Genomic DNA, 23,394 nt, shown 5'->3' with positions numbered 1-23,394 from the left:
TCAGCAGCAAGCGACCGAAAACTGGTATAAACTGTTATAAAAAGTCCAAGTTTCAAACCTTTTAGGAGCCGGCGCAAGTTAGCGGAGACTTTGAATCTATATTTAGGTGTTATTTTACAAAAAAAAAATGTTTTCGGACATGACTAAAAAGATGCGCCTATTAATGCTGATCAAGAATATATATATATAAATGCAAGTGTTTAAAAAATGTCTTTTAGTGCAGTGTGACCAGCTCTCTTCTCTGCATCCCCGCACTTTGCAAACTACACCTGCGGTAAAAATTGTAGTACTGCATTTTAGTAATGCAACCTTTTATTTAATTTATTTAATACATTTTAAAATTTAGGCTATCACTTAAAAAAGTGCATTGTAACTGGTACTTTTCTAGCATTTTACATTTAAAAATTAAACCAAAGAAAAAAACCTTTTTCGTTACCCTCAACTGTAAGTAAACAACTTTTAATTTAAGGTTTTTGCTAGAACTCAGTCCAATGACGAACTTCGACTTTGCGCTCTTAACTCTGCTTTGCTTGCTTTTGCCTTTGGAAAACTCAACGACCGCCACCAAGATGATGGCGTCCCTGGTCAAGCCGGGCATCTTTCGCCATCTGATGTGTCGCAACAACATGTATCCGCGCAGCGGCGTTCTCCGCTTCCCGGTATCCGATGACCATGTCTTCTGGTCGGCTCCCTATGCGGACTACTGTCCACCGGTGTATACGGCGCCACATATCGGCGGACAAGTCTGGGCCGATCCACCGCTGCCCAGCGAAGCGTTCTATCCGCAGTGGAATCAGCTTGATGGCCAGGTAAACCGGGAATCCTTTCACGGCGCCTACGAGGTAAAGGACGGATTGCCTCTTAATCCGATTGGACGCACCGGTCTAAGTGGCCGAGGCTCACTGGGCAGGTGGGGTCCCAACCATGCCGCTGATCCCATCGTGACGCGCTGGAAGCGGGACGCCGAGGGAGCCATTGTGGCCAACTCAACCACCGGCAAGTGGGTCTACGGAAAAAAGTGCATACAATAAATACCATTCAATTCCATTTCAACTATATACTTAGAAACATCATTCAAATGGTGGCCATCCAGCGATCGGACAACAAACTGTGGGCCATTCCTGGCGGTATGGTTGATCCCGGCGAGAATGTAAGCGTCACCCTGAAGCGTGAATTCACCGAGGAGGCTTTGAACTTCACGGATAAGGCAAACATGGTGGAAAAGTTTTTCCGCGAAGGCGGTGTTCACGTATACAGCGGCTATGTGGATGACTTTCGGAACACGGACAACGCCTGGATGGAGACAACGGCTCTTAATTTCCACGACGAGGATGGCAAACAGGTGGGCCAATTGGAGTTAATGGCCGGCGATGATGCCACCAATGTGCGCTGGACGGACGTGGACTCACAACTCAAGTTGCACGCCAATCATGCGGATATCGTTCGGGAAGTGGTTATCCTTCGGAATGCACACTGGTAGCCATACAACATTTGAGATTTATATTTGTCCTAGTTAAGAATTTGATAAATAAATATAAAACATCCTTTTTTTCGTTTTCTTTATTTTATTGATTTCAGACCATAATCATATAACCATAGGTTCCACTGGGTGAGTTACAAATTAAAAAACATTTCATAGAAAACAAACCCAACTCTCAATTTTGAAAAAGGATGCGCATGCATTAATCGAACTAGAGTTGAGTGTGTTGTGAATGCTACAGGTGGTTCTTGGCTTACAGGCTCTGCACAAACTGGCACATCTCTGGGTTCGAGTTGGCCACATTATTGAACTTGTCCGGATGGTGGGCTCGCACCACCTTGACGAATTCCACGGCGTTATTGATGACATCCTTGTCGGTTATTTGCTTCAGCTGCAGAGCCTGAAGAATGACGTACAGCATTTGCTCGATATGATCCACAATGCTGGGCGCAGCCTGGGTGTAAAGCAGGTGAAACGTTTTCAGCACAGCGTCGTATTCCTCGAAATCCTCGCGCAGTGGCAGGTGGGAGAGAAACACTGGCAAAACGGCAATCAGCGGCACAGCCTGAACATTGGTCAGAATCAGGCGCGCCACAGCTCCGCAAATGTTGTCCAAAGCCGAGGGAGCCGTCTCCCTGGCGATGGCATCGGAAAGGGTTTGCAAGATCGTTGGATATGACCTGTAAAAAGGAATTATAATTATATACATTTCCAAGATACAGAATCTTGTACGCGTTGACTCACTCAAATGACTTCTCTTCGGAATGCATCACCAACTCCCCGAGGGCGTAGTATGAGTTCTGGCGGGATTTGGGATCGGTATCGTTGGCCCCGGTGAGGAACAGGGGACAGACAGTGTCAAAATATGTGGCGGAACAGCTGCCCAGGCTCTGGAAGGAATCCGCCAGAGTTCCGTAAATGTACGCCCTGTGCTCCGGCTGATCGTTCTTCTTGGCCTTGGCCTGCAAAATCCACATAGAAAATGTATTAATTATGGCTTTCAAACTAAACAGTCGCCGGTACTTACCAGTTTTTGGGCCAAGAAGTGGTATAGACGGCCAAAGTATAGCGAGAATGTCTGCGGGTCAAGGGCAAAGCCAAACGAGGCCACCAGATTGGCGGCATTCTCCAAAATCATATCGGCATGCTCGCTTTCTTCCTCCGAATCATCGTCGTCGCCGCCGCCGCCGCTTTGGTCATTAAACTGGCAGGTCATTTTGTGTTGGAACGAGTCCCTGATGCAGCCGTAGATCAGTTCGGCACACTCCTGGTTCGGCATGGCCGGCTGCTTGTTGGTCCTGAAAAGTTGACCCACTTCATCGAGCAGATGGACGAGCACCTCCTCGGACTCATCGTTGCGCATCATTGCTGAGAACTTTGGTATCAAAATTTCGCAGGCGCGAGTTACACCGGCCGTGTCACCCGACCTGTTGAGAGCAGCCACAAACTCGCAGAGGGCGGTGGCGGATGCTGTCCGTATGTCATCGGCGGCATGGTCAAGTGTCTTGTAAACATTCTCAAAGGCTGTCTGAAGATAGGGGGCAAAGGCGGCACCAGTCTCGGCGGCAAAGTCACGGAGCGTGGAAATGGCCACCTCCTTCTCAACAATAAAATCATTTTCCACCTGGTAACCATCCAGTTCGTCATCGTCCTCGTCGTCGGTATTCTCAAGATCAATTTCATCATCGGCGCTGGCCGCCTCAATAATTAAATCCCGTTCTGGTTTGTCGGGCAGACACAGTTCAACTTCTTCGGTGGAAATCACAGTTTGAATAAGCCGTGGTATGACCTGGGGGAATACTTCGGCCATGCCCTCGTTAACCACGAAAGAAAGAGCGCCGATCAGACCGTAAATAGCGCGACGGAAGTCCGGATCGTTAGGCCCCTCCTCCAGCATCATCAGACAGTAGTTCTTTGTGTCATTGGCCAACGGCAGGAAGTGTTCCTTTCCCAAGACGCGGGTAATCGAAGCTAGGGTATCGATGGCCTGCAGCCGCAGCGGTGCCATCTCCTCTGAGACATCCTTAAGCAGAAATGTCTTTAGAATCTCGAATATTCTTGGAAAGTATGGCGCCAGGTGCTCCTTTGCTGCCTCGGATGCACTGGAAACGCTGCACAATGCGTATTCCCGAATCTTTGCTGAATTCTTGGGGTCCAGTATCTCGAAGAGGCGTTCCATCAAAATGGGCAAATGGGGAACAATTTCCTCTCCTAGATTTTCACAAAAGGTGTCCAAAGCATAAAACATGCGACTGACACTCTTTGGCTCCGGCTGTCCACCCTGTGATAGAAATATTGTAAAATATACAAAAAGAATCGGCTTAAAGGCTTACCCTTAGTTCCACTACCAGCTGGTGCAAATAGTCAAATAACACTGGCAAAATCAGCGGTGCATACTTGGCAATTTCCGGCTGCAAGTACTCGGAGAACTGTCCGAGGGCAAAGAATGCCGCCACACGCACCTCGGGCGCACTGTCAACGATGCCGCTCTTGATGATATTCAGCATTACCTTCAGATACTTGTGGCTTATGGTCTCTGAGCAGCCTTCGGCTATCATGCCCATGCTGTGGTAGGCGGCGCTCCTGCGCATCGGGTCTGGATTCTGCAAGGCCGGCTCCAGCAGCTGCAGCAGTGGTGCAATTAGCTTCTCCGGCGGCATGTGAATGGCCAGCAGGTCAAGCGTCTGCATAGCTGCCGTCAGCGGACGGTTGGAGCTCTCGTCTACGAAGTAATCCTCATCGTCATCGGGATCAGTCTCGGTGCACATTATCTCAAAGATAACGGCCAGGGTGGGCTCCAGCAGCTTCTGCTTAACAATAGCCTTCTTTTTGGTGTGAACCAGACTCCCGAGGAAGGCAATCACCGGAACGCGAATGCCATCCTCAATCTGTCTATTGCTCGCCGTCATCAAACAGAACTCCAGCACCAGCTTTACGTTGGTGAGCAGATGGGGAACATATTGGACCATGCTGTCGAATATATCAAAGACGGCAAGAAACCGCTCGGGGTTACCCTTCAGGGCGATCGCTTGCAGGGCTTTGGTGACGAGCGGCAAGACCTTGACTACCGTCTGCTCGGTGGCAGTATTACCCGCAATAAATGGCAGCAAATAGCTGGTACCCGTTATCATGTTGGACACGGTGGATGTGGTCAGGTCGCCCTGAGTCTCTGCAGCCAAAAGAACGTTGGAGAACAACTGGCAAATGGTTTCCATGTGGACGCTGAACTGATCTGGTGCAGCGGCCGTTAGCGTGGCATAGGTCGAGGAGCCCCGTTCACTCTCCTTGGGATCAGCACTGCTGCAGCGCTCGAAGATGTAGTTGAGCAGTTCGGGCATCCAAGAGCCAGTCTTGTCCGCCTCATGCTTCACCAAAGTGGCCACAAACTGGGCCACAGCGTTCCTCACGCTCTTCTCCTCCTCCGCGACGAGGGCCTGCAGCATGTCCCGCTTGATGCTGAGGGGAGGGAATACAAAAATAAGGGTTTCAGCTAAGAGGGATGAGCGTGGAACTTACGCGGCTTTGTGCTCAGCGGGAACCGTCAACCACTGGCGCAGCTTCGAGAGGCGCTTGTTCAGGAGCACGGCTGCATAGTGGCGTATCTGGGTCTCCTTGTTGGTGTTTACAACGTGAACCAGACAAAGCAGACTCTCTGGTGTCTCATAGGCCTTCATCAAGGCGGCCGTCGACTGTGTGGAAGGAAGGAATGAAAAATGTTGTTTTATGGCAATATGGCCGCATATTTTTAGCATAAACAATAAAACATAAACAATTCCCTGAATTATCACGAATAAGGCACCTGCACAGTGGTATCTTCATGTGTAGCTATTTATTCGGAAATTTATCCATCATTAGCCTGAATAAGGCCCACTGTGCCATAGACACATTCCACACATTCGCACCCGTATTGGAATGTGCACATGCCGCCCTCCTCTAATAATTTCGCTGCCTATATACAGAGACATTAAAGTACATATAGAAGTTTGCGGGAATGCTAATTGAGCCACGCGGTCTGAGTTAACGGGAGTCTAGGCCTTAGGGGAAGGGGGATGCCAGTTTGTGCCTGCAATGGCGGCGCCTTGGACGCAAAGGATAACCTCCTTTCGAAGCTCCCTCCACATTCCCCCCCTTTATTAATTTCAACATTATACTTACCGCGCGAATTTTGTCTGTGTCGGTGCACAGGAGCCCATTGATAATTTCTATCATAGCTTGCTCCATCGTTGCTGCTTTATGTGAGTCCAATCCAAAACCAGATGAAAGTCCTCTGTTGCCGGGAGAGAATTCGCGAAAAACTGACCAGGGACGAGAGATCGTGCACGTTTTGCCGCCCGTAGGGATGGAAAAACACTGACAACTTTGACAATCGGAAATCGAAAATACAAGTGCTCAGCCCTGTGACTTATCGGCTGCCTATCGACTCCATGTTTAAACTAAGCAACGCGCCATTTTCGTTGTTGTTTACGTTTGTGTGCGAAACAACTGCAAAAGGACGACGCGGAATGGACAAAAGCGGCGGCAGCTTGGGCAATGGCAGCTCCATGGACCAGAACTCTCTGGGAATTTTGAACATGGACAATCTCAAGGGTAAGCAGCGGTGTGCTTCTGCAGGAATGCCTGGAATGCGGTGTAATTTGGCAATTTTCGCAGTCTTCGGTGACCTTTCCAGCTTTAGCAAGAGCCCACGCAGGAGCCCGGCCAGCCGGGAGACGTCCGGAGTCCACGAGCGTTTGCGTGCAGAGCGCATGCGCGCCTTGGAGACTTTGGAAAAGCCCCGACCATTGCGCCCCAGTCAAGCCAAGGCGAACTCTGCTGCTCCGGCAGATGTGCCTCGAACAGCACGTCCCAGCCAAGCAAAGGCGGCCTCCATTGGCATGAAACCACGCTCCAGCACGAATATCTCGGAGATGGTTACGGATGAGACCATCGATCTGAACAGCAGCGGCTCCTTTGCTCTGGTTACGCCCGCCCAGAAGGGCACCAATATCTCCTTTGAGCCCGCCGAGATCACCGGCAGGTCGACGCTCTGCCAGGGCGAGAAACAGCGCCGCAGGGCAGAGAAGCCCTCGCTTTCTGTAGCCGAGATACTCAAGTCCTCGTTTGTGGAGAAGGCTCGGCTGCTGGAGAAGAAGCTGCAGGATACCAGTCAGCTGGAGGCCAGCTATCATCTATCGCGGGTGAATTCCAGCAGCCTCACCGACTCCTTTAACTGCTCGCGCAGCTTACCTCGCACTGCGGATATGAGTGACCTCAGTTTGAACGGCGGCGGCGGATTCTCCTTTGGCTCTGTATCAGCGGCAGGCGCTGGTCAAGGCCTTCAGCTGGACGAGAGCTTTGCGCCCGCTGAGCTGATGCAGTCTAAGCTAGTGCTGGGCGAGATCTCCTGGGCGCAGGAGTTCACCGCCATGCCGACGGCCACAATGAGCACGCAGGCGATGCAGAAGATAGCTGCCCCGCCGCCCACATCGGACATAGAGACCTCCGTGTCCAAGTAAGTGATAAGGATTGGCTATTAAATATTTTATTTTCACTAATATGGTAAATTGTTTGATTTCAGCTCGGTTTTGGCCGGTGATCCGGACTTCTCGTTGGGCAACTACTTCCAGACGCGCTCAGAGAATATCTGGAACATTGTCAACAATGATAGCCCCGATAGGTCGCGCCCTGCTCCTCCCTTAATGGAACAGAATCGCAATCAGTCGCTCGACAACGTCGGCTTGAAGACACCGCAGCCGGACAACAAGACGTACACCAAGGCGGAGGCCACTGCGGACTCCAATCTGGGGCGCAACCTGATGCGTAAGATGCAGCAAGATCGTATTCAAACTGCAATGCAGGCGGAGACCAGGCGTCCGCCCTCAAGCTCCGAGATCCTGAGTCTCTCGGCCATTGACAAAGCTCTACGGGATCTCGATGTCAATTCAGACACATCCACTGTGGATGTGGTGAACCGGCTGTGGGAGCACGGTCGTGGTAATCCTTACGAGGAGGAAGGCGAAGATGAGAACAAGGAGAACCAGGAGAACCGCACCTTGTGCGGCTCCAGCACTAAACACACTGACACCATGAGCTTCACAGATTCCGTGCTGAACTCGACGGACTTCCGCCACCTGCAGCAGAGCATCTCCCGCAAGCCGCTCAGCCCGCTGGCGGACCAGCCGCAAATCACCATCAGTCGTGCCGATACCGATCCCGTGGAAGCCGAGGCGGACATCGATGAGTGGCCCTCGACTCCGATTAAGAATCCAAATCGGCGAGTAAAACGCACCAAAATCTCGCCCAGAACTGCTAGTCCGGCGAGCAGCGATGGAGTTCGTCCGTTGACCGGCACCGAAGACGAAACCGAGGACGATGACAAAACGCCAGTGAACCCGAAGAGGGTCTCGATCGTGGCAGCGGGTCTGCTACCCCGCAAACCAAACTCCCTAAGCAGCACCCGCCTGGATGGATGCGATGCAGCGGTGGCCTCTACCACCGATCGCGAGTTTGGCATATCGCCAAATCTGGCCAAGAACCTCTCACCCATGTCCTCGCCTCGCAGTTGTCTCTCCTCGCCGCTGCTGGACAGCACCACCTGTTCCGAGCGCCGCCAGTTAACAAGCGGAGCTGCCCGCAAAGCCAACTCCTCGCCGGCGGGGAGCGAGGCCAGTTCCACTGTCAGCGGTTATACAACCGGCGGAAGGCGAGGACCGGGGGGTTCGGCTACTACTATTCCACGCAGCCTGTCACGCTCCTCCAACTCCAGCGAGTTCAGCCACCGGGATGGGAAGCTACTGCCGCTGAAGGTGACGCATACCAGCCTGTGCTGGGGCAGCACCAAACTGCGTACGGACATGCGCAAGTCCATGCAGGTGAAGAATACGGCGGACAAGCGCCTGGTCATCCGTCTGGGCATCCAGGGACCCGGCTTTCAGCTTGTGGGCGGCGACAGCAGCACCATCACTCTGCAGGCCATGGAATGCCGCTCGGTGATGATCAATTTCTGTCCCACTGTTTGCGGAGCAGCCATTGGAGCATTGTCCTTTTATGCTCCGCTTGGATCGCAAACCAGCAGCAGTCAGCCGGCTTTGGAGATACCTCTCTACGGCTACGGAGGCAGTGCGTCCATTGCCATACAGGGTCTGCTCAAGGGTCCCGTGGGTGCAAGCTTCCTCACAATTGGCGATGTCTGCGACCTGTCCGCCGGACCGCTGACCGCCAGCTTGCGGTTCCAAAACAAGGGGCCGCTGACCGCTTTCGTGGGCATTTCTGTGGACTCCACCGTGCTGATGAAGCTGCGTCTGAGCGAGGCCTTTGAGGTTCGGCCCAGCCGCATGATTCTACCGCCAAACAGCGAGGCCAACATCCAGATCGTCTTCCGGCCGAATCGCGAGGACATGAAGAACATACTGAAGAAGACCGCCCAGGTGCTGACGTTGGCCAACATGCGCATCTTCTGCGGCGATGAGCCGAACAGACAGCGCATGCGCAACTTGGTCCAGCGGATGAGTGGGCGGCAGCGCGAAAAGCTCACCTCACCGATGTTGGACAGCATTTGGAGCAGCTTTCCCGAAGAGCAGGCAGTCCGAAATATTGGAATGCTCAACGAGCCGCCAGAATTCATACTCGATCTGGTTACCGTGGTGAGGATCATCGATGTGGCACTCACCCTGAATCGAGATTTCGACGAGTCGGCCGAGAACTCGCTGCTGTTTCTGCCCGAGGCTGATGAGACTGTTCTATTCCGGACCATCTGTGCCGCCAATTCGCCAACGCCCACGCAGAGCCATCTCCTGGACCCAGTGGACGAGCTGTTGGAGGCGGACACCACCACCATTATGCCCATGGATCGCAACTGGTCCGTGCAGCCCGCTTCGTTGGAGTTGGGTAGCGGCGACGTTTCAGTGGCCACTCTGTCGGTGACCAACAGTTTCAGCTCCCGCCAGCTCATCGAGATTAACTGCAATGTCCCGGATTTGGTGCGGATCAATCCCAGCGAATGCTATGTAGCACCGGATGGCGGACAGGCGGAGATCGAGGTGCGGCTGCTGCGCTCGCCCAGACGCCCAGACGTGCTGGTGAAGGAACCACTTATCACCGTGTCCATGGAGAACGAGCGCATCAATGTTCCAGTTAGCTTTAAGTTTTGAATATTTGTGCCTATTTGCGCTTAATGCGTTTGCTCTTTTGTAGTTGTATTGTTCAAAGAGAAATGTAATTGAAGAATAAGGAAAAGTCTTAAATAAATATTACCCTTGCATGTTTATCATTAATTATTTTGTGTTTTCCTAGAATAATTACAGTCCGAAGCTTGCAAAGCCATGAAGGATCCATTTCCGATCCTATAAAGCATATATGTATATTCTTGATCAGCATTAACAGGCGCATCTTTTTAGCTATGTCTAGAAACATTTTTTTTTTTGTCATTTTTTCAAAATTTGATAAGGGGTTACATCATTAAAATTTTTGATTTTGATAAAAAATTGAATTTTCAAAATTTTTAAATGAAGTATGCAGATTTATTAACTGTAGAAAATTTTGCACAGAACAGTTTTCCGATTTAAAATTAATGCTCTTTTGGCCGAGTTATGATATTTTGAATTTTAAAAAAATTAAGAAGTTTTTTAATATAAAAAATTAGATTTTATAATACAAAATAATATTTTTCTATGTCAAGGAATCATTTTTGACCCCATAAACCATATATATTCTTGATCAGCATCAACAGGGGAATCTTTCTAGACATGTCCGGAAGAAATCGATTTTTTGGCCATTTTTGCGAAATTTTATAAGGGGTTACATCATTAAAATTTTCAAAAATCGACAAAATTCTTAATTTTTTTTTAATTAAATTTAGTATGCAGTTTTGTTAACCTAGAAAAAACTAGCATAGAAAAGCTTTCCGAATCGAATTTAATGCTTTTTTGGCGTAGCTATGATATTTTTAAGCTTCAATTTTCCCAAAAAATATGGATAGATATCATATTTTTGTACTTAGTTATAATATTTTTAAACATCAATTCTCCCCAAAATGATCATATAAAATTAGAAATAAATATTTACATTTGAATACCTCTTTAGGGATATAATAATTTGAATCAGAGCCATTTTTTGCTTAGTTATTATATTTATATATCTTAATAATTCAATTTCAAACTGGAAGGGTATACAAACTCCGGCCTGCCGAAGTTAGTGTCCTTTTTTCTCTTTTTAAATAATAACGTACTGATAATTAATAGTCGATACTTTTGCCAGAGGTATATCGATATATCGATGCAGCAGAGCAGAAACTATCGCTCGGCAGAAATATCGTCCTATTCATACACAAAGTTAAAACCCATTAAAAAAATATAAAATGGACGCAGACAGCAGTGGATCCGCGCAACGAGGTATATATATTATATAGCCAATTGATCCCAACGGATCCCAGCTTATACGGCCCAGTGCTTACAATGTTTTTGTTGTTTTTTTTCTAGTGTCAAAAGAGTGTGAAATGTGAAGTGGAAGAATGCAAACAGACCACAGGATTACCAGACAATGAAGCCAGGACAATGCTTCCCGCATGGACCCAAAGCTGCTCCACTGGAATGACTAACCCTGATCTTTTCATGTAGATTCCCAGGCCTCCAGATCGAGGTCCCGGCGCGAAAGGGAGAAGTATCCCAGGGAGAGGGAACGTGAGCGGGAACGTGAGCGGGAAAGGGCACGAGAGGAGCCCAAGGTTCCCTACTTCTCCGATGCGGTACGCGAGCGGGATCGGAGACTGCGTCATAGATCTCCGCGGACGGCACCAACCAGGCACCGCTCTCGCTCCAAGTCGCACTCCTCCGAACGGGATAGCCGGTACAGGAGGCAACGTCGCCGCTCGAGGAGTCGAAACCGCAGCCGGAGTCGCAGCAGCGAGCAGCGGAGAACACGTCCACGGAGTCCGCCGCCAAAGATTATCAACTACTATGTACAAGTGCCAGCACACGAGTTCTATGTAAATATATATTAATTAGAAGGCAGTTTAGTAATTCATTTAATTTAAATATTTTTCTTTTCTGTAGGGAATGTACAGTCCATACCCACCGAGGTTCGGGTACCCAAGGCCACCTCCACCTCGTCTGCCACACTTTCCCCCATCTGGCCACCGGAGATATGCTCAGCGAGCGCCGTTTACTGGAGGAGCACCTCGGTACAGCTACAGGAACGCGTGGCAGCCACCAAGATAAACACTCGCCGCCATTCGACATAATTACAAATTTATTTACAGTCGTGTGTTTTGTACATTTAAAATTAATAAATACAATATATTTGAAACTATATACGGGGAGAGAACATAAGATATTGCAAACGGAGAAAGTTGATTAAATCATGAGCAAATTGTGACGGCGGCAACAAAGGGTCACACGAGATAGGAAGTTACTTAATCCTACGAGGGATAACCATATAATTACGACTTTATACATGTACACATGGTTGGTTTGGTTGGGGGGGAACGGGGGGACTAACACTAGCGACTCTCTCCTAATTACGATATTTACGCTTTGTCAATAAATTATAAAAATAGATCATTTGTTGTGGCATTATACTAAAAACAGAGAACAGCAATAGGCTGCCCCAGCGGTTAGAGCTCGACCCGGGGACGAAACTGCAGCCGGAGCGGTGGATCCCTGAAGCGCCACCGCGTCACATAGACGAACTTCAGCGTGTGATCTTTGCCCAGCAGCTCCTCGTTGCACAGGATGTCGATCTGCAATAGGCAAGAGGATTAGAGAATACTAGAAGAATGGATATTTCTGACTGTTTACCTCGCGGTACTTTTCGATGCCGTTGAGGATCTTCTTGGCCACCAGCTTCTTGAGGTGCGTTATCGTCGCCTGCGAGCTGCAGCGGATAAAGCGCCTCTGCAGGTTCTTAAAGTTATTACTGATGCACTCCAGACACACATTGACCTGCTCGTCCAGGCGATGGAAATCGGACTCGGCGTGCGCCTCCATCACCTTTTCGTTGTCGTCCTCGTGGTTTTGCGTGATGTCTTTCGGACACGGCATGTTTCTGCTCTTGTAGAAGTCCCGCTCCCGGCGCGATTCATCTGAAAGTTGCCAAACAGGAGGTTAGCACAGATATTTGTGCATTTCGAAACCATGAAACCGTACCTTCTTGCAGTTTCGGCACCAGTTTGTACACAATATCCTGCATGGTACGATCGAAGCTGATGTATTGCAGGGGATGGGACTGGTGGATGATGTTGTCGCAGGTGGGGCAGGTCTTTTTCTCCTCCAGGTGCTTCACCAGGCAGCTCTTGCAGACTGAAAGAGATGTGAAACATTTTGTTGGACAGGTGCTCTCTCTCCAGCTTCACCAACACTCGACTCGCCGCCACACAGGCGACATTGACGGCAAACTCACATGTGTGCAGACACTCCGTCACCGTGGTGGCGTCGATGAAATAGCCACCGCAGATTTTGCACGTGATGTGCGGGTTGATCGTCTTCAGCTTCACGCGCCGCTCCATGCTGGCCCGACGACGTCTGTTCGTGCTGCTTCCCGCTGTATTCCTAAATTATAGCCCTATAATTTTGCCGATTGCAGCAGGCTTGCCTGCGGATTTTCCGCTCTCCCACTCCCGGGCGGAAAACGTCCAAAAAAAAGCGGCCGGGCTAGCTTCCGCTTATGTGGAAGACTCGCGTACGGGAAAACGGGCACTCGGCATTGTGGCCAGCGGTTCTGGGGCTCGATTTGTTCAGTTTTTAGTTGTAATTTGAAACAAATAAAAAGAAATCACGACTAAATTGTGTGTACGTGTGAGCTAGGGATGGACGATAGTTGCGTACCTGTTACAACTATCGTATTGCAAAATGTGCGTGTATTAGTAAAAGGTTGCCGGATCGTTGGCATAAAAGCAGTATTTTTGTATGCATTTAGCCGATCATTAAGAATTAGTCCGATCTTTGGTAAGAAGAAACGTGTATATATTCCAAAAATAAATGGTTTTGTTTCATATTTATAGCTGCAAGTTAACATATAACAAAAAGTTTACATTTTCCTAATATCGCCACTATCGCGATAGTGCACCCAAATATATTACGGGTATTCTTTGTGTGGGAGTTCTAGGTTCTCCGCATTTTTCAACTTGTTTATAATTTAAGAACGTTTTTAAGCAGGAATAATTTTATTATTAGTTAGTCTGAATTAAATCAATCATAGAATTTAAAATCCTCTTCATAACATGTACTGGGCATATTGCGGATGATATTTTTCGATGTAGTGCTTGACAAAACCACACTTTACATTTAAAAAGTATCCGTTTAAAAGGGCAAAGTCAAGGGCTGACTTCGCCAAAAGTTTGCCCAATCCACGTCCTGAGAGTTCCTCGGGTACTTGCGTACTCCATATCGTCATTACTTGTTTATGAATGCTAAATAGTAACACCGCTTGCATTCCTTCAACATCAATGTAAAATTGGCCCCTGGGGAAACATTTAAGCAAAGTCAAGTTGAAGACATAAACTTATTGTGGCAATAGTACCTGTTTTTATTGACCTCAAATGTCGATGGCGAACGAGCCTGTCTGTGCCTGTAAGGACAGGTCGGTTTCAACAGGTTCTCAGTGCGACTCATGTTTGGGTTGCCGGAGTAAACTGTAGAGTAAATTGAATATGTTCGTCTGGCTGTGTTAAAAATCAATCCATTTAACTGCCGGAATTTGGAAAACATCTCTCAATTTGGAAGAACAACACGAAAAAAGTTAGGAAATCAGAAAGATCTGCGATTCTGACAGCTTTCAGTGTGACCTTCACGCTTTTATGGATTTATCCTGAATTTGCCATGCAGCCATCAGCTGTTGTTGTTCTGCTGAATGTTTTTGTTGTCTGGCTTCTCTTTGAGGCGTAGTTTTTTGTTTTTTATTTTAAATAATTGCATTACTCATAGTTTAAAACGAACAAATGGCGCTGGTGGATCACGACTCCTGGGACATTGAGTACGAGGGATGCGAGAGGCTGCGCCACCAGCTGCTAGTGCAGTTGAACCAGCGCCAGCAGCTCGGCCCCAAGGAGAGCCAGTACGTCCAGTTGTCGGCCAGCATACGGTCCGGGCTGGAGCAGCTGGGCCAAGATATGAAGCACCTCAAGGTGGTGCTGGACAATGCCATCACCTGGGAAACCAGCCCCGAGGAGGAGCTCCAGCAGCGCCGCATCGACTACGACCGACTCACGTCCCAGCTGCGTGGAATCCGTGAGAAGTTTGCCAATAGCACTCGTTCTGATGTGCGAAACGCTGTAGCCACCACCAGCTCCGGCTCGGCCTGGCAAGATCAGGATCTTCGGCCGGGACAGGCACCGGCACCCATGGACGCTGAGGCGCTGAAGCAGCGGAAGATGGAGATGCTTGCGCAACAGGATCAGGGCCTAGAGGCTCTCTCGGTTACCCTCTCGCGACAGCGGGAGCTGGCCACCCAGCTGGGCAACGAAGTGGAGGACCAAAACAGTGAGTTAGTGAATCTCCTTGACTGGCTTTTACTCATCGTTTTCACTTGCAGACATCCTGGACAACCTGGCCAATGCCATGGACCGCGTAGAGTCGGGCGTGCAGCGGGAGACGCAGAGTATCGGTCAGGTGAACCGGCGAGACAGCACCTGGGGCTACTGGCTGGTCATCATCGCCCTGTTCGTGGCTATTATCGTGGTGGTCTTCGTGTAGTGCTCATTCCAGTTGTTATGCTTCCCATCTATATCTATGTCTGTTCTGTAGTTATCCCAAAGTACCCATCAGAGTATTTATACATTAATTAAATAGGATTTATAAGTATCTAAGTTCGCGGATCGTTCCTTGCAACAGGTTTTATTTTTGTGTCGTTACATTACGGTTAACAGATGTACAGGTGTTTCTTTATCTACTTAAGCCAGATCGGAGGCGTAGGGCACGCCGGCCAGGTGACCGATAGCGCCGACCGCCAGCTTGGAGCCTCCCACCTTCCGGGCTGCCGCCTGGACCTCTGACTGCGAGATGCCATCGATGGCACTGATCAGGGCATCGGCCTCCTGGACGTTCCTGGAGAGCGCCGCCTGGCGACCGATCTCCTTTATCAGACCACCGTCCGACGAGTACTTCGAAATGATGCGCGCCTTCAGCAGAGCCTTGCCACGAGCCACATCCTGGTCGGACACCGAGGCCGACTTGAGGCCGCGCACCAGGAACTCCACAGTCTTGCCAACATCCTTGGCATCGGCGGACACCACAAAGCCAAAGATACCGGCATCCGAATAGCTGGAGTTCAGAGCCTTAACAGAGACACCCGCGCCTCCAGAGCTGTTGACAGCCTCGCCGTAGAGACCAGCCGAGATGCCGCGCTTGGTGGCAGCGCCGGCACCAACAGCCTGCTCCAGGATGGCGAAGGCCAGAGCCTCCTTTTGGTTACCGGCGGCACCGCCCTGTCCAGCCACGGCAACGACGGCCCTGTGTCCGGCAGTGTCCTTGCGGGCATCTCCACCGTACCAGTTGGCAGAGGCAGCCTTGCCGCCACCGCTGGGGAACTGCAGGGTCTGGGCGAAGCCAGCCAGAGTGTTGTTGTCAATGCCAACGCCCACGACGGCAGCACGGCCGGCAGCAAAGTTCTGGGCCGCGAAGTGCAGCAGGCTCTCGGTGGAGAGCTTGCCCAGCTGGAAGCGTGGCGAGTAGATCGAGTTGCCCAGACCGTTGCGGAAGGCGGCCTTGTGGACGAGCTCAATTGCGCGTTGCTGCCAAGGATCGAAGGATTAATAGAGGTCCTTGGGAAAACTGCATTTGCACACCTACCTCTGTGGAGACAGCATCCAGCTGGTTAAGCAGAGTCTTGGCGTTGTCCTTCAACTCCCAGGGCTTGAAGGCAGGCTGCAGCAGATCCTGCAGGTAGCGCAGTCCGGTTTCAGCATTATCTGCGGTGGTGGTCACCGTGTAGCCAACAACCTCGCGGTCGCCCCAGGTGGTCAAGGTGCCGCCTACCTGCTGGATGTTGCGGGCAATGGCGAAGGCGCTCGAGTTCTGGGTGCTTAGACCACCGGCCAAGCGAAGCAGGTGGGAGGCGCCCTGGGTGTCGTAGGCCTCGTTGCGGGAGCCAGCGCTGCAAGGAAGCAATTAGAGGGGAACTCACAATGCCGGCAACCTAGAAAGACTCACCCCAGCACCAGCGACACACGCGAAACGGGAACGGTGGCGTCGGCAGTGGCCACCACCAGTTTGTTCTCCAGCACCTTTACGCTCACGGGGGAGATGTCGCCCGCGGCACGGGGGAGGGTGGCATAGCCTCGTTTCTGTCGGAAAAAAGGACGAGATCGGCTTATTCTAAAAGCGTTCGCATTTGTTTAGATGGGAACTTTTACAACGATTTACGTAACACGAGCCTCCCTGTGGGGAGGCTTTGTTGCCGTAACTTTTGTTGGTTAAGTCGAGACTTACGGCGATGGCGCGCAGGAGCGTCGTCTTGCTAGCGTTGCAGGCCATGGCGTGTATTATGTTCTAATTTCTTCTATTTGCTTTTTCAGCAATTAACGAATAATCGCAGAGCGAAAATTTTTACTCCGCTGTCGTTCGCGCTAGTGTGGCCGTCGCACAGAGTTGCACAAATCCCCGCTCCAATTGGAAAACAAACTGTCACACTTAAATGTCGCAGTCACGGAATATGTGATCACTGTTTTGATAAGAAAATAAGATTTAATAAAATCAATCAAGCAAACATTTCGACTGTTGATTAAATGTTACTTTTATATTTATTAACTTTTTAAGATTTATCAAACACTACAAGCTGTGTGGGGACTTCTTAGACTATCATTTCGAGGTCACGGGCATAGCTGAGCACCTGCTCGGCCAGTTCCTCCGATGGCAGCAGTTCCTTGGGCTTAACGCTGCGGTCCGTAAAGCTGTAGTCGCCGTTGGATTCCAGCTTCCACTGCCGCTTCTCGCCGAAAGCCTTTATTTCATCGGGGACACGCAGATTCAGGCGCTTGGCCGCATCCTTGGCAGAGATCTTCTCGTATGACTTCTCTATGCAGGCGCCGATCTCGTCGCGCACAGTCTCCACCAGCAGGTCCATAAAGTAGCTGTAGATTTCAGCGGGCACCGTCGACTTGGCCTGGAAGATCTTGTTGTAGCGCCCCTCCATGATGTACTGCTCGAGGGCCAGGATGGGACGAATGAACTGGTTGTGCTGGATAACGTCAACCGAGAGCAGCTCCAGCTCTGTGTGGAAGTCGGACACCCGGTTGCCGGACAGCAAATACAGCAGATTGAGGCCCAGCAACTTGTACTTGCTCTCTGACTCGCCGATTATTTTGGCGTAGTCGTAGTAGTAGCACTTCAGTTGCGCCATGTAGCGCTCAAAGGCGAGCAGATCCTTGCTAAGAACGCTGTGCTCCACGGCTACCTCGAGAACTCCCCTGGCCAGCAACAGCTGCTTCTTTGAGTTCTGGGCATCGCTTCCGTCGGTGGGCAGGAACGCCAACTTTACCAGAGCCACCTTCAGTTGGTCCAGCAGCTGGCCACAGCGCGCAGTGTTTGGGGGGCGCTTTGCCCACTCGACGGTCAGTTCCTTGTAAAGCGCTTCCACGTTTGCCATTTCGTTCGCTTAATTGCAGTTAAATTCAGTTAATACAGAGTTTAGTTTGGATGATGAGTTTCGCTTTTGCGATAGCGATGGTAGTTGCTGTGCTGTGTGACCGTGCACGACTCAAAACTATACCGATATATATCGAAAGTTCATTTTGGAAAAAGGGAATTTTTAGGGGGAGTCAAAAAAAACTTGCAATGCTTAATAAATATTCTATTACTATGTGAAATCAACACTTAAATTATGCGAAACTTTTCCCACTTTAATTTTCTTGCAATTATTATTGGATTTTAATGTATTTGTTGTCCACCTCTGGCCGATAATTATCGTCTTTCTGCCAGTGCTGAGCAGCGCATGTGCTTCGCTGGCTTGTTCAACACCTAACATTAATATTTCGACCCTTTCGCCAACGACAAGCGTCCAGAACTCATATATTTTGGGAGAATCGACGAGTATAACTCAGCAAGATGTCCGACGAGGTCAACAACGACGCGTGGGACGACTCACTGCTCGTTAAGTTTTACGATGAAAATGTTGGCCTGGCCCGCGAGGAATTGGCACGTCGCCTGGCTGACTCTACCAATAAGCGTGAGCAGGAGAACGCGTCTGCCGAGGCTGCCGTTGCCGTTGCCGAGAATTCGTCGTGCTCCAGCCCCCGGCCGACAGTTTTCGAGGTTGGCGATTTCGCACGCGCCACTTACAATGATGGCTTGGACTACGAGGGCGTCGTGGTTTCCGTGGACGAGAAGGGCGAGACCTGCACTATCCGCTACCTGGGCTACGAGAACACGCAGGAGGTGCTCATGACGGACTTACTGCCCTCATGGGGCAAACAAGTTCGTCGGGAACAGTTTCTTGCTGCCAAAAACGAGGAGGCCGGTGAAGAGCAACCGGCGCGCTCCAAGGCATCGACTTCTGCCTCCGCTGGCGTAAACCCGAAGAAGTCGTCCTCGGGAAAGGGCAAGACCTCTGCCGGAGGAAGCGGCGGGCTGACAATGCCGCCCATGCCGCCACTTCCCCCCATGTTCACCTCGCAGAACGAGGGCGGTGAGCAGGACGTTGTGGCCATGCTAACGGCCTGGTACATGTCCGGCTACTACACTGGTCTGTATCAGGGCAAAAAGGAGGCCAATGCTATTGCCAACGCCAACGCCAAGAAGAAGACTCCGAAGAAATAGTATAATATGTATCTCACTCCACATCTTTCCAAAAGACTTGTAGCCGTTAAGCAATTAAAAACAATAAACATTTGTTATGTTTAGAGAGACGTTCAATTTTATTGCCCAGCGGGTAGGGTCGCGTTTCGTGCTTGCCTCTCCACATAACAAAAAAGTGCCGAGGCAGGCAGAAATTCCAGGGTGGCCCTGGGTTCTCTGAGAGTCTTTATGCACCGGATCGGATCAGTAGTCTTTTGGTAGCCGATGGAATCGGTCGCGGCTCTCATCGGAAATTTTGTATTAATTATAAAAGATTATAAAGGAGTCCAGTGCGTTTCCCAGCACTGTTAACGCCCCAGGATCAGGTTTACAATCCGTTCTAGGGCCTCCTGGGTGTTACTTCGAGTTTCGATTTGGCATTCTCTCTGGTCAGTGGTGTTCCGGCAGTCAAAGAAACCTTTTGCAGGTTAAGTTGTACGACATTCAAATTCTCTTAAAGAATTCAAAACAACCTGCATATCCACCGACGTTTAGCAACACTACTCGCGGCTTCGATATGGATCTCCAGATTTGAATTATTGCTAAAAACTAATTTTCGTTGAAAAAAGGACAACAAACGAAGCTTCTGCGATGCCAGGACAGAGGCGTGTTCTGGATTTCGGCGATGGCACGGAGCCCATACTTTTGGACTATCCGGATACCCGGATCTTCTCCAACTGCTCGAGTTACGGCGACCGGGTTCCGGGCTTGAGCTGGAACGAGTTCACTGTGCACCATCGCGGCCAGCTGGAGTACCAGTGCAATCCGCAGCAAGCGATCATGGAGGCAATCTACGAGGCGGTCGACGGAGCCGAGTTTTATCCTGTCCACTACCAGGTTAGTGTCTACCGTCGCCAGGAACGCGTTTATGTTTTTTTTATGGGAATCTATCACTTCCAGCGTGGACCCCGGGAGGACACCTTCCTTGCCCGAAACTGCAAGCAGGCCATTGACAATCTTTTCAAGCTATCGCTTGCCATAAGCGTGGGCAAGGGCGCCTCAATACCAATCAAAGTGCAGCTGGCAGTGGCCGAATCCAACATGAGGCAAATATCACCGCATTTCCTCATCGCCAGCGTCCTGGATAATCTGCTGAAGCGACTGGAGCAGCAGAACGGTGTGGATGGACTCCTCAATCTGGACAACTTTGGGGCCCGACCTGAGTTCCGGAATGTGGTGGTGAGCCTGGCCAACCCTGCCATCTTGATGAACGTGTGCCAGGTGATACGCAATGATCCCGCCTGCGGCCGTGTGAATGGATTCATCATGACGAACAATCACATACGGGAGGTGCGATACTTGAATCTCTTATCGAACGTGGACTACGCCCTGCTTGATCTGAGCGGGAATAAGGTGGGTTTGAAGGTTTCCAGTTAGGTCCTTGGCTAATTTTTAGCTTCCAGATCAGATCGGCGGAACGCTTGTGTCGTGACCTGGCTCAGTTTCGGGCTAGAGAACTGCTTCTGAATCGCAATCCCATTGCCAAGAGCAACAAATTTCCAGGCAACATTAAGGCACTGGAAAATAACTTTCAAATGGTGGTGAGCTGTTTTTTTAAGGCCGTTCATCTGGCCAAACCCATATATATATATATCCCTTGGTGTCTCTCTAGAATGGTTTGCCCTTCAACAAGCTGCACAAGGCTTATTCCCCGCTGGATGGCGAGATTGATCTGTATGTGGATGGTACCCGAATTGACGAAGTTAACGCTTTCCAGCTGCCTGAATTCGAGCATAGCCAGCATTGGCATGCCTTTCTGGTGGGTTTTTTGTACCTGGGACGGGAGTTAGGGATGTGTGCCAGGTTTTTCTGGAAATGTGTTGGGTTTTTTAAGAGATATTTGTACTTTTATGGTAGCCAGGTTTCAAAGTTTCATTAACGTCAAGATAGAGCAGGCATCTCCTTCGACCACTATAGTTATTCATACATCAATTAACATTAATAGGTTCCAGATCCCCATCACGAGTTCCAGCAGGAGTCGTTTTTTAATATGTTCTTCATCTATGTGGATCCCAACTTGAGCGAATTCTATCCCTGCTACTACAGGGTGAGTTTTGTCTGAAATTCTCACCTTCCTTCTCACCTTTATCCCTTTACCAACATCCTTTCAGTACGATCGTGGCGAGCACATCTTTCTGGTTCGCAACTGCTACGATCAGATTGCCAATCTGGTCAACAATTTCAAGCTACAGATGGAGATACCAGCCATGCCCATGTTTCCCGAGAAGCGAAGCTTTGGTTACTACCTGCGCATGAACGTGAGCACCTTCAAAAAACAGCACGTGGTGCCGGAGGAGTGCCTCATAAAGGCAGTGGAACGTAGATATGCGGCTCAAAACCGTCTGCTCGATCTCGAACAGCTTCAGGCCAGCGAGAGCCTTCGAAATGTGGTGGTGCATCTCAGCTCGCCGAAAATTCTGACCAACGTTCTGTCGGTGGCCTCGAAGCAGTTTATGACCAACTGCTCGGAGATACGGCTGTGCAATAACAAGATATTGACGGTGCAGAAGGCACACATCCTGCGCAGGATGGGCAACTTGCGAGCGGTGGATTTGAGCCACAATTGGCTCCACGAACTGTCCGCTATCGAGTCCCTAAGCGAACTCCCCCTGAAATCGTTGGTTCTTTACGGAAATCCCCTATGCCGCAACTACTGCCTGCCTAGCGAATACGTCCGGGCGGTTACGCAGATGTTTCCACAGCTAACCACACTGGATGGGGTGGATTTGCAAACGAATCCGGGCCAGGCGCCGCAGAAGGATTTCCTTTGCGACATTGCCGCCTATGAATTGGTGGGCGATGTTTTCCTCAAAGACTATCTGCGCGAGTTCGAGGGCCAGGATGAGCGGGCCAATCTGCATAAGTACTATACAGACGACTCTCTGTTCACCATGACCAGCACCTACAAGATGCCGAGCCACTACATAAATGGCCACCTCGTTCGTCGCATCTCCAAATACAGCACACATGCCCGCAATTTACTCAAAAGTGACATTTCGCGGGCAGCCAATGGAGTGCATGTGGGCAAGGAGGAGATCATGGTGGTGCTGATGCAGCTGCCAAAGGTCACCCACGATTTCCACTCCCTACAAACGGACGTAATGTATTACGATGGCAAGTCGGCGGTCATCAATGTGACCGGTCTGCTGCGTGACGAGCAGCCAGACAGCAGAGATAAAAGCGATTTCTTTTTGGCCTTCAGCCGGCAGTTTGTGATAAAGATTGATGACGAGGGACAGGTAAGGTTGATCTTTAATAAAAAGTATTTCAAAATAATTAATAATATTTATAATAACATATTTCCAGGGCATTAGCAAGGGCGCCCGTCGCATACGGATCACCAATGAACGTTTCAACATCATGAATCCCAGCCAAAAAATGATTAGGTCTGCCTTTAAAGTAAACTATCCGGATCACACAGCGGAGAAGGAGAAAGACTCGGTGGATACCAAGGATTACAAGCTGCTTATATTCCAAGAGATAACCGGTCTCATTTCCCCCTGGTGCACATCGATTGTGGAGCAAGCGGACTGGGACCTAGAGCGGGCCCTGAAATTGTTTATACAAAAGAATGCTGCCAACGAGATACCGGATCAGGCCATTGCTTAGGCCTTAAATTCTCTAGAGAAAACTTGTAACACTAAGAGCCAAAGAAGAAATCTAAGACTAGTTTAAAGATTATGAATTGAAAGGTTAATATTTGGTGCAAAACAGACTTCTTTTCAACAAAATGTTGTGGCGTCACGGCTAAAGTTTAAGCTTAGTTAATAAAATACCGTATAATAACAAGATTTGAACAAAGTTTTTTTTTAATTTGGGGTTTCCTTAGTTCCCATTTTCCAAGTTCTGATAAAGCTTCTACTCATTCCCAATAAAACTAGCTTGGATTATTACCATTCAGATATTGCTTAGATGGCGAAAAAACATTTATTTGATAATTACGAGTTAATCACGTGCAAAAAGGAGTCATTCTTTGGGAATCTTTCTTAGCTTCCAATCCCTTAGCTGCAGGGGGTCATTGGGAAATAAATATTGAGGAAATGCCATCCCATATATCGCTTAATTATTTAAATATTTTGTTTTGTAGACTAGAAAATGTTTTTAAATACATTTAGCATATGTTTTTTGTTTGTTGTATAATATGTATAATGCATTGGTAAACGCACAGTTCAA

General features: G+C 49.5%; 11 protein-coding genes across 15 annotated transcripts; 6 read left to right on the top strand and 5 right to left on the bottom strand.

Moving 5' to 3' along the window:
* Positions 1 to 296: 296 nt before the first annotated feature.
* Positions 297 to 1,544, top strand: LOC108079832 (ADP-ribose pyrophosphatase, mitochondrial). Of its 2 annotated transcripts, XM_017174333.3 has the most exons (3): positions 297 to 444; positions 570 to 1,000; positions 1,066 to 1,544. In XM_017174333.3, the coding sequence occupies exons 2-3, from the start codon at positions 570 to 572 to the stop codon at positions 1,478 to 1,480; spliced, it is 846 nt and encodes a 281-aa protein (XP_017029822.1). In that variant the 5' UTR covers positions 297 to 444; the 3' UTR covers positions 1,481 to 1,544. The 2 variants fall into 2 exon arrangements, with proteins under 2 accessions (XP_017029822.1, XP_017029821.1); XM_017174332.2 differs by lacking the exon at positions 297 to 444 and having other exon boundaries at positions 470 to 1,000.
* On the bottom strand, positions 1,543 to 5,771 carry Arts (Artemis). Its single transcript, XM_017174331.3, has 6 exons — positions 5,636 to 5,771; positions 4,997 to 5,169; positions 3,814 to 4,936; positions 2,508 to 3,761; positions 2,225 to 2,442; positions 1,543 to 2,160 (listed from the first exon to the last, which is right to left on the bottom strand). Exons 1-6 carry the CDS (start codon positions 5,699 to 5,701, stop codon positions 1,734 to 1,736), a joined length of 3,261 nt encoding a protein of 1,086 aa, XP_017029820.1. The 5' UTR covers positions 5,702 to 5,771; the 3' UTR covers positions 1,543 to 1,733.
* A 114-nt stretch (positions 5,772 to 5,885) lies between these two features.
* Positions 5,886 to 9,732, top strand: spd-2 (spindle defective 2). The gene is made up of 3 exons (XM_017174369.3): positions 5,886 to 6,067; positions 6,131 to 6,971; positions 7,038 to 9,732. The coding sequence occupies exons 1-3, from the start codon at positions 5,905 to 5,907 to the stop codon at positions 9,607 to 9,609; spliced, it is 3,576 nt and encodes a 1,191-aa protein (XP_017029858.1). The 5' UTR covers positions 5,886 to 5,904; the 3' UTR covers positions 9,610 to 9,732.
* Positions 9,733 to 10,755: 1,023 nt separating this feature from the next.
* Positions 10,756 to 11,736, top strand: tra (transformer). 2 transcript variants are annotated; one of them, XM_017174433.3, is made up of 3 exons: positions 10,759 to 10,848; positions 11,074 to 11,441; positions 11,509 to 11,736. In XM_017174433.3, exons 1-3 carry the CDS (start codon positions 10,815 to 10,817, stop codon positions 11,671 to 11,673), a joined length of 567 nt encoding a protein of 188 aa, XP_017029922.1. In that variant the 5' UTR covers positions 10,759 to 10,814; the 3' UTR covers positions 11,674 to 11,736. The 2 variants fall into 2 exon arrangements, 1 of the variants encoding a protein (XP_017029922.1); XR_001770889.2 differs by lacking the exon at positions 11,509 to 11,736 and having other exon boundaries at positions 10,756 to 10,848; positions 10,936 to 11,215.
* On the bottom strand, positions 11,687 to 13,275 carry l(3)73Ah (lethal (3) 73Ah). The gene is made up of 4 exons (XM_017174432.2): positions 12,854 to 13,275; positions 12,601 to 12,753; positions 12,253 to 12,536; positions 11,687 to 12,194 (listed from the first exon to the last, which is right to left on the bottom strand). Exons 1-4 carry the CDS (start codon positions 12,957 to 12,959, stop codon positions 12,069 to 12,071), a joined length of 669 nt encoding a protein of 222 aa, XP_017029921.1. The 5' UTR covers positions 12,960 to 13,275; the 3' UTR covers positions 11,687 to 12,068.
* Positions 13,276 to 13,597: 322 nt separating this feature from the next.
* LOC108079870 (protein NATD1) lies at positions 13,598 to 14,254 on the bottom strand. The gene is made up of 2 exons (XM_017174382.3): positions 13,973 to 14,254; positions 13,598 to 13,913 (listed from the first exon to the last, which is right to left on the bottom strand). Exons 1-2 carry the CDS (start codon positions 14,158 to 14,160, stop codon positions 13,667 to 13,669), a joined length of 435 nt encoding a protein of 144 aa, XP_017029871.1. The 5' UTR covers positions 14,161 to 14,254; the 3' UTR covers positions 13,598 to 13,666.
* Positions 14,255 to 14,285: 31 nt separating this feature from the next.
* Syx8 (syntaxin 8) lies at positions 14,286 to 15,257 on the top strand. Its single transcript, XM_017174381.3, has 2 exons — positions 14,286 to 14,931; positions 14,984 to 15,257. The coding sequence occupies exons 1-2, from the start codon at positions 14,391 to 14,393 to the stop codon at positions 15,142 to 15,144; spliced, it is 702 nt and encodes a 233-aa protein (XP_017029870.1). The 5' UTR covers positions 14,286 to 14,390; the 3' UTR covers positions 15,145 to 15,257.
* Positions 15,255 to 17,049, bottom strand: UQCR-C2 (Ubiquinol-cytochrome c reductase core protein 2). Its single transcript, XM_017174380.3, has 4 exons — positions 16,879 to 17,049; positions 16,600 to 16,733; positions 16,240 to 16,543; positions 15,255 to 16,181 (listed from the first exon to the last, which is right to left on the bottom strand). Exons 1-4 carry the CDS (start codon positions 16,921 to 16,923, stop codon positions 15,342 to 15,344), a joined length of 1,323 nt encoding a protein of 440 aa, XP_017029869.1. The 5' UTR covers positions 16,924 to 17,049; the 3' UTR covers positions 15,255 to 15,341.
* A 121-nt stretch (positions 17,050 to 17,170) lies between these two features.
* Rpn12 (regulatory particle non-ATPase 12) lies at positions 17,171 to 18,145 on the bottom strand. Its single transcript, XM_017174419.3, has one exon. The coding sequence runs from the start codon at positions 18,032 to 18,034 to the stop codon at positions 17,240 to 17,242; it is 795 nt and encodes a 264-aa protein (XP_017029908.1). The 5' UTR covers positions 18,035 to 18,145; the 3' UTR covers positions 17,171 to 17,239.
* A 214-nt stretch (positions 18,146 to 18,359) lies between these two features.
* Positions 18,360 to 19,286, top strand: Smn (survival motor neuron). The gene has a single exon (XM_017174420.3). It carries the CDS (start codon positions 18,493 to 18,495, stop codon positions 19,201 to 19,203), a length of 711 nt encoding a protein of 236 aa, XP_017029909.1. The 5' UTR covers positions 18,360 to 18,492; the 3' UTR covers positions 19,204 to 19,286.
* Positions 19,287 to 19,452: 166 nt separating this feature from the next.
* On the top strand, positions 19,453 to 23,012 carry nxf2 (nuclear RNA export factor 2). Of its 3 annotated transcripts, none has more exons than XM_017174436.3 (8): positions 19,453 to 19,610; positions 19,791 to 20,058; positions 20,122 to 20,574; positions 20,625 to 20,762; positions 20,834 to 20,980; positions 21,167 to 21,268; positions 21,333 to 22,460; positions 22,528 to 23,012. In XM_017174436.3, the coding sequence occupies exons 2-8, from the start codon at positions 19,813 to 19,815 to the stop codon at positions 22,828 to 22,830; spliced, it is 2,517 nt and encodes an 838-aa protein (XP_017029925.1). In that variant the 5' UTR covers positions 19,453 to 19,610; positions 19,791 to 19,812; the 3' UTR covers positions 22,831 to 23,012. The 3 variants fall into 3 exon arrangements, with proteins under 3 accessions (XP_017029925.1, XP_070141973.1, XP_070141972.1); XM_070285872.1 differs by having other exon boundaries at positions 19,453 to 19,648; positions 19,717 to 20,058; XM_070285871.1 differs by having other exon boundaries at positions 19,453 to 20,058.
* The last annotated feature ends 382 nt before the right edge of the window (positions 23,013 to 23,394 follow it).

The sequence above is a fragment of the Drosophila kikkawai genome, chromosome 3L, assembly GCF_030179895.1.
Source record: "Drosophila kikkawai strain 14028-0561.14 chromosome 3L, DkikHiC1v2, whole genome shotgun sequence".
Classification (NCBI taxonomy): Eukaryota; Metazoa; Arthropoda; class Insecta; order Diptera; family Drosophilidae; genus Drosophila; species Drosophila kikkawai.
This window is presented reverse-complemented; position numbering and strand designations above follow the sequence as displayed.

Coding starts and splice junctions, on each gene's coding strand:
- LOC108079832 (XM_017174332.2), top strand. CDS start 492: ATGACGAACTTCGACTTTGCGCTCTTAACTCTGCTTTGCTTGCTTTTG. Junction 1,001..1,065: donor GCCAACTCAACCACCGGCAA/GTGGGTCTACGG, acceptor CTATATACTTAG/AAACATCATTCAAATGGTGG.
- Arts (XM_017174331.3), bottom strand. CDS start 5,701: ATGGAGCAAGCTATGATAGAAATTATCAATGGGCTCCTGTGCACCGAC. Junction 3,762..3,813: donor AGCTGGTAGTGGAACTAAGG/GTAAGCCTTTAA, acceptor TTTCTATCACAG/GGTGGACAGCCGGAGCCAAA. Junction 2,161..2,224: donor TCCGAAGAGAAGTCATTTGA/GTGAGTCAACGC, acceptor TCCTTTTTACAG/GTCATATCCAACGATCTTGC.
- spd-2 (XM_017174369.3), top strand. CDS start 5,905: ATGTTTAAACTAAGCAACGCGCCATTTTCGTTGTTGTTTACGTTTGTG. Junction 6,068..6,130: donor GAACATGGACAATCTCAAGG/GTAAGCAGCGGT, acceptor CAATTTTCGCAG/TCTTCGGTGACCTTTCCAGC. Junction 6,972..7,037: donor ATAGAGACCTCCGTGTCCAA/GTAAGTGATAAG, acceptor GTTTGATTTCAG/CTCGGTTTTGGCCGGTGATC.
- tra (XM_017174433.3), top strand. CDS start 10,815: ATGGACGCAGACAGCAGTGGATCCGCGCAACGAG. Junction 10,849..11,073: donor CAGTGGATCCGCGCAACGAG/GTATATATATTA, acceptor CTTTTCATGTAG/ATTCCCAGGCCTCCAGATCG. Junction 11,442..11,508: donor TGCCAGCACACGAGTTCTAT/GTAAATATATAT, acceptor TCTTTTCTGTAG/GGAATGTACAGTCCATACCC.
- LOC108079870 (XM_017174382.3), bottom strand. CDS start 14,160: ATGTTTTCCAAATTCCGGCAGTTAAATGGATTGATTTTTAACACAGCC. Junction 13,914..13,972: donor TTTGAGGTCAATAAAAACAG/GTACTATTGCCA, acceptor ATGTTTCCCCAG/GGGCCAATTTTACATTGATG.
- Syx8 (XM_017174381.3), top strand. CDS start 14,391: ATGGCGCTGGTGGATCACGACTCCTGGGACATTGAGTACGAGGGATGC. Junction 14,932..14,983: donor CGAAGTGGAGGACCAAAACA/GTGAGTTAGTGA, acceptor TTTCACTTGCAG/ACATCCTGGACAACCTGGCC.
- UQCR-C2 (XM_017174380.3), bottom strand. CDS start 16,923: ATGGCCTGCAACGCTAGCAAGACGACGCTCCTGCGCGCCATCGCC. Junction 16,734..16,878: donor CGCTCCTGCGCGCCATCGCC/GTAAGTCTCGAC, acceptor TTTTTCCGACAG/AAACGAGGCTATGCCACCCT. Junction 16,182..16,239: donor TGGATGCTGTCTCCACAGAG/GTAGGTGTGCAA, acceptor GATCCTTGGCAG/CAACGCGCAATTGAGCTCGT.
- Rpn12 (XM_017174419.3), bottom strand. CDS start 18,034: ATGGCAAACGTGGAAGCGCTTTACAAGGAACTGACCGTCGAGTGGGCA.
- Smn (XM_017174420.3), top strand. CDS start 18,493: ATGTCCGACGAGGTCAACAACGACGCGTGGGACGACTCACTGCTCGTT.
- nxf2 (XM_017174436.3), top strand. CDS start 19,813: ATGCCAGGACAGAGGCGTGTTCTGGATTTCGGCGATGGCACGGAGCCC. Junction 20,575..20,624: donor TTGATCTGAGCGGGAATAAG/GTGGGTTTGAAG, acceptor TTTAGCTTCCAG/ATCAGATCGGCGGAACGCTT. Junction 22,461..22,527: donor AGATTGATGACGAGGGACAG/GTAAGGTTGATC, acceptor ACATATTTCCAG/GGCATTAGCAAGGGCGCCCG.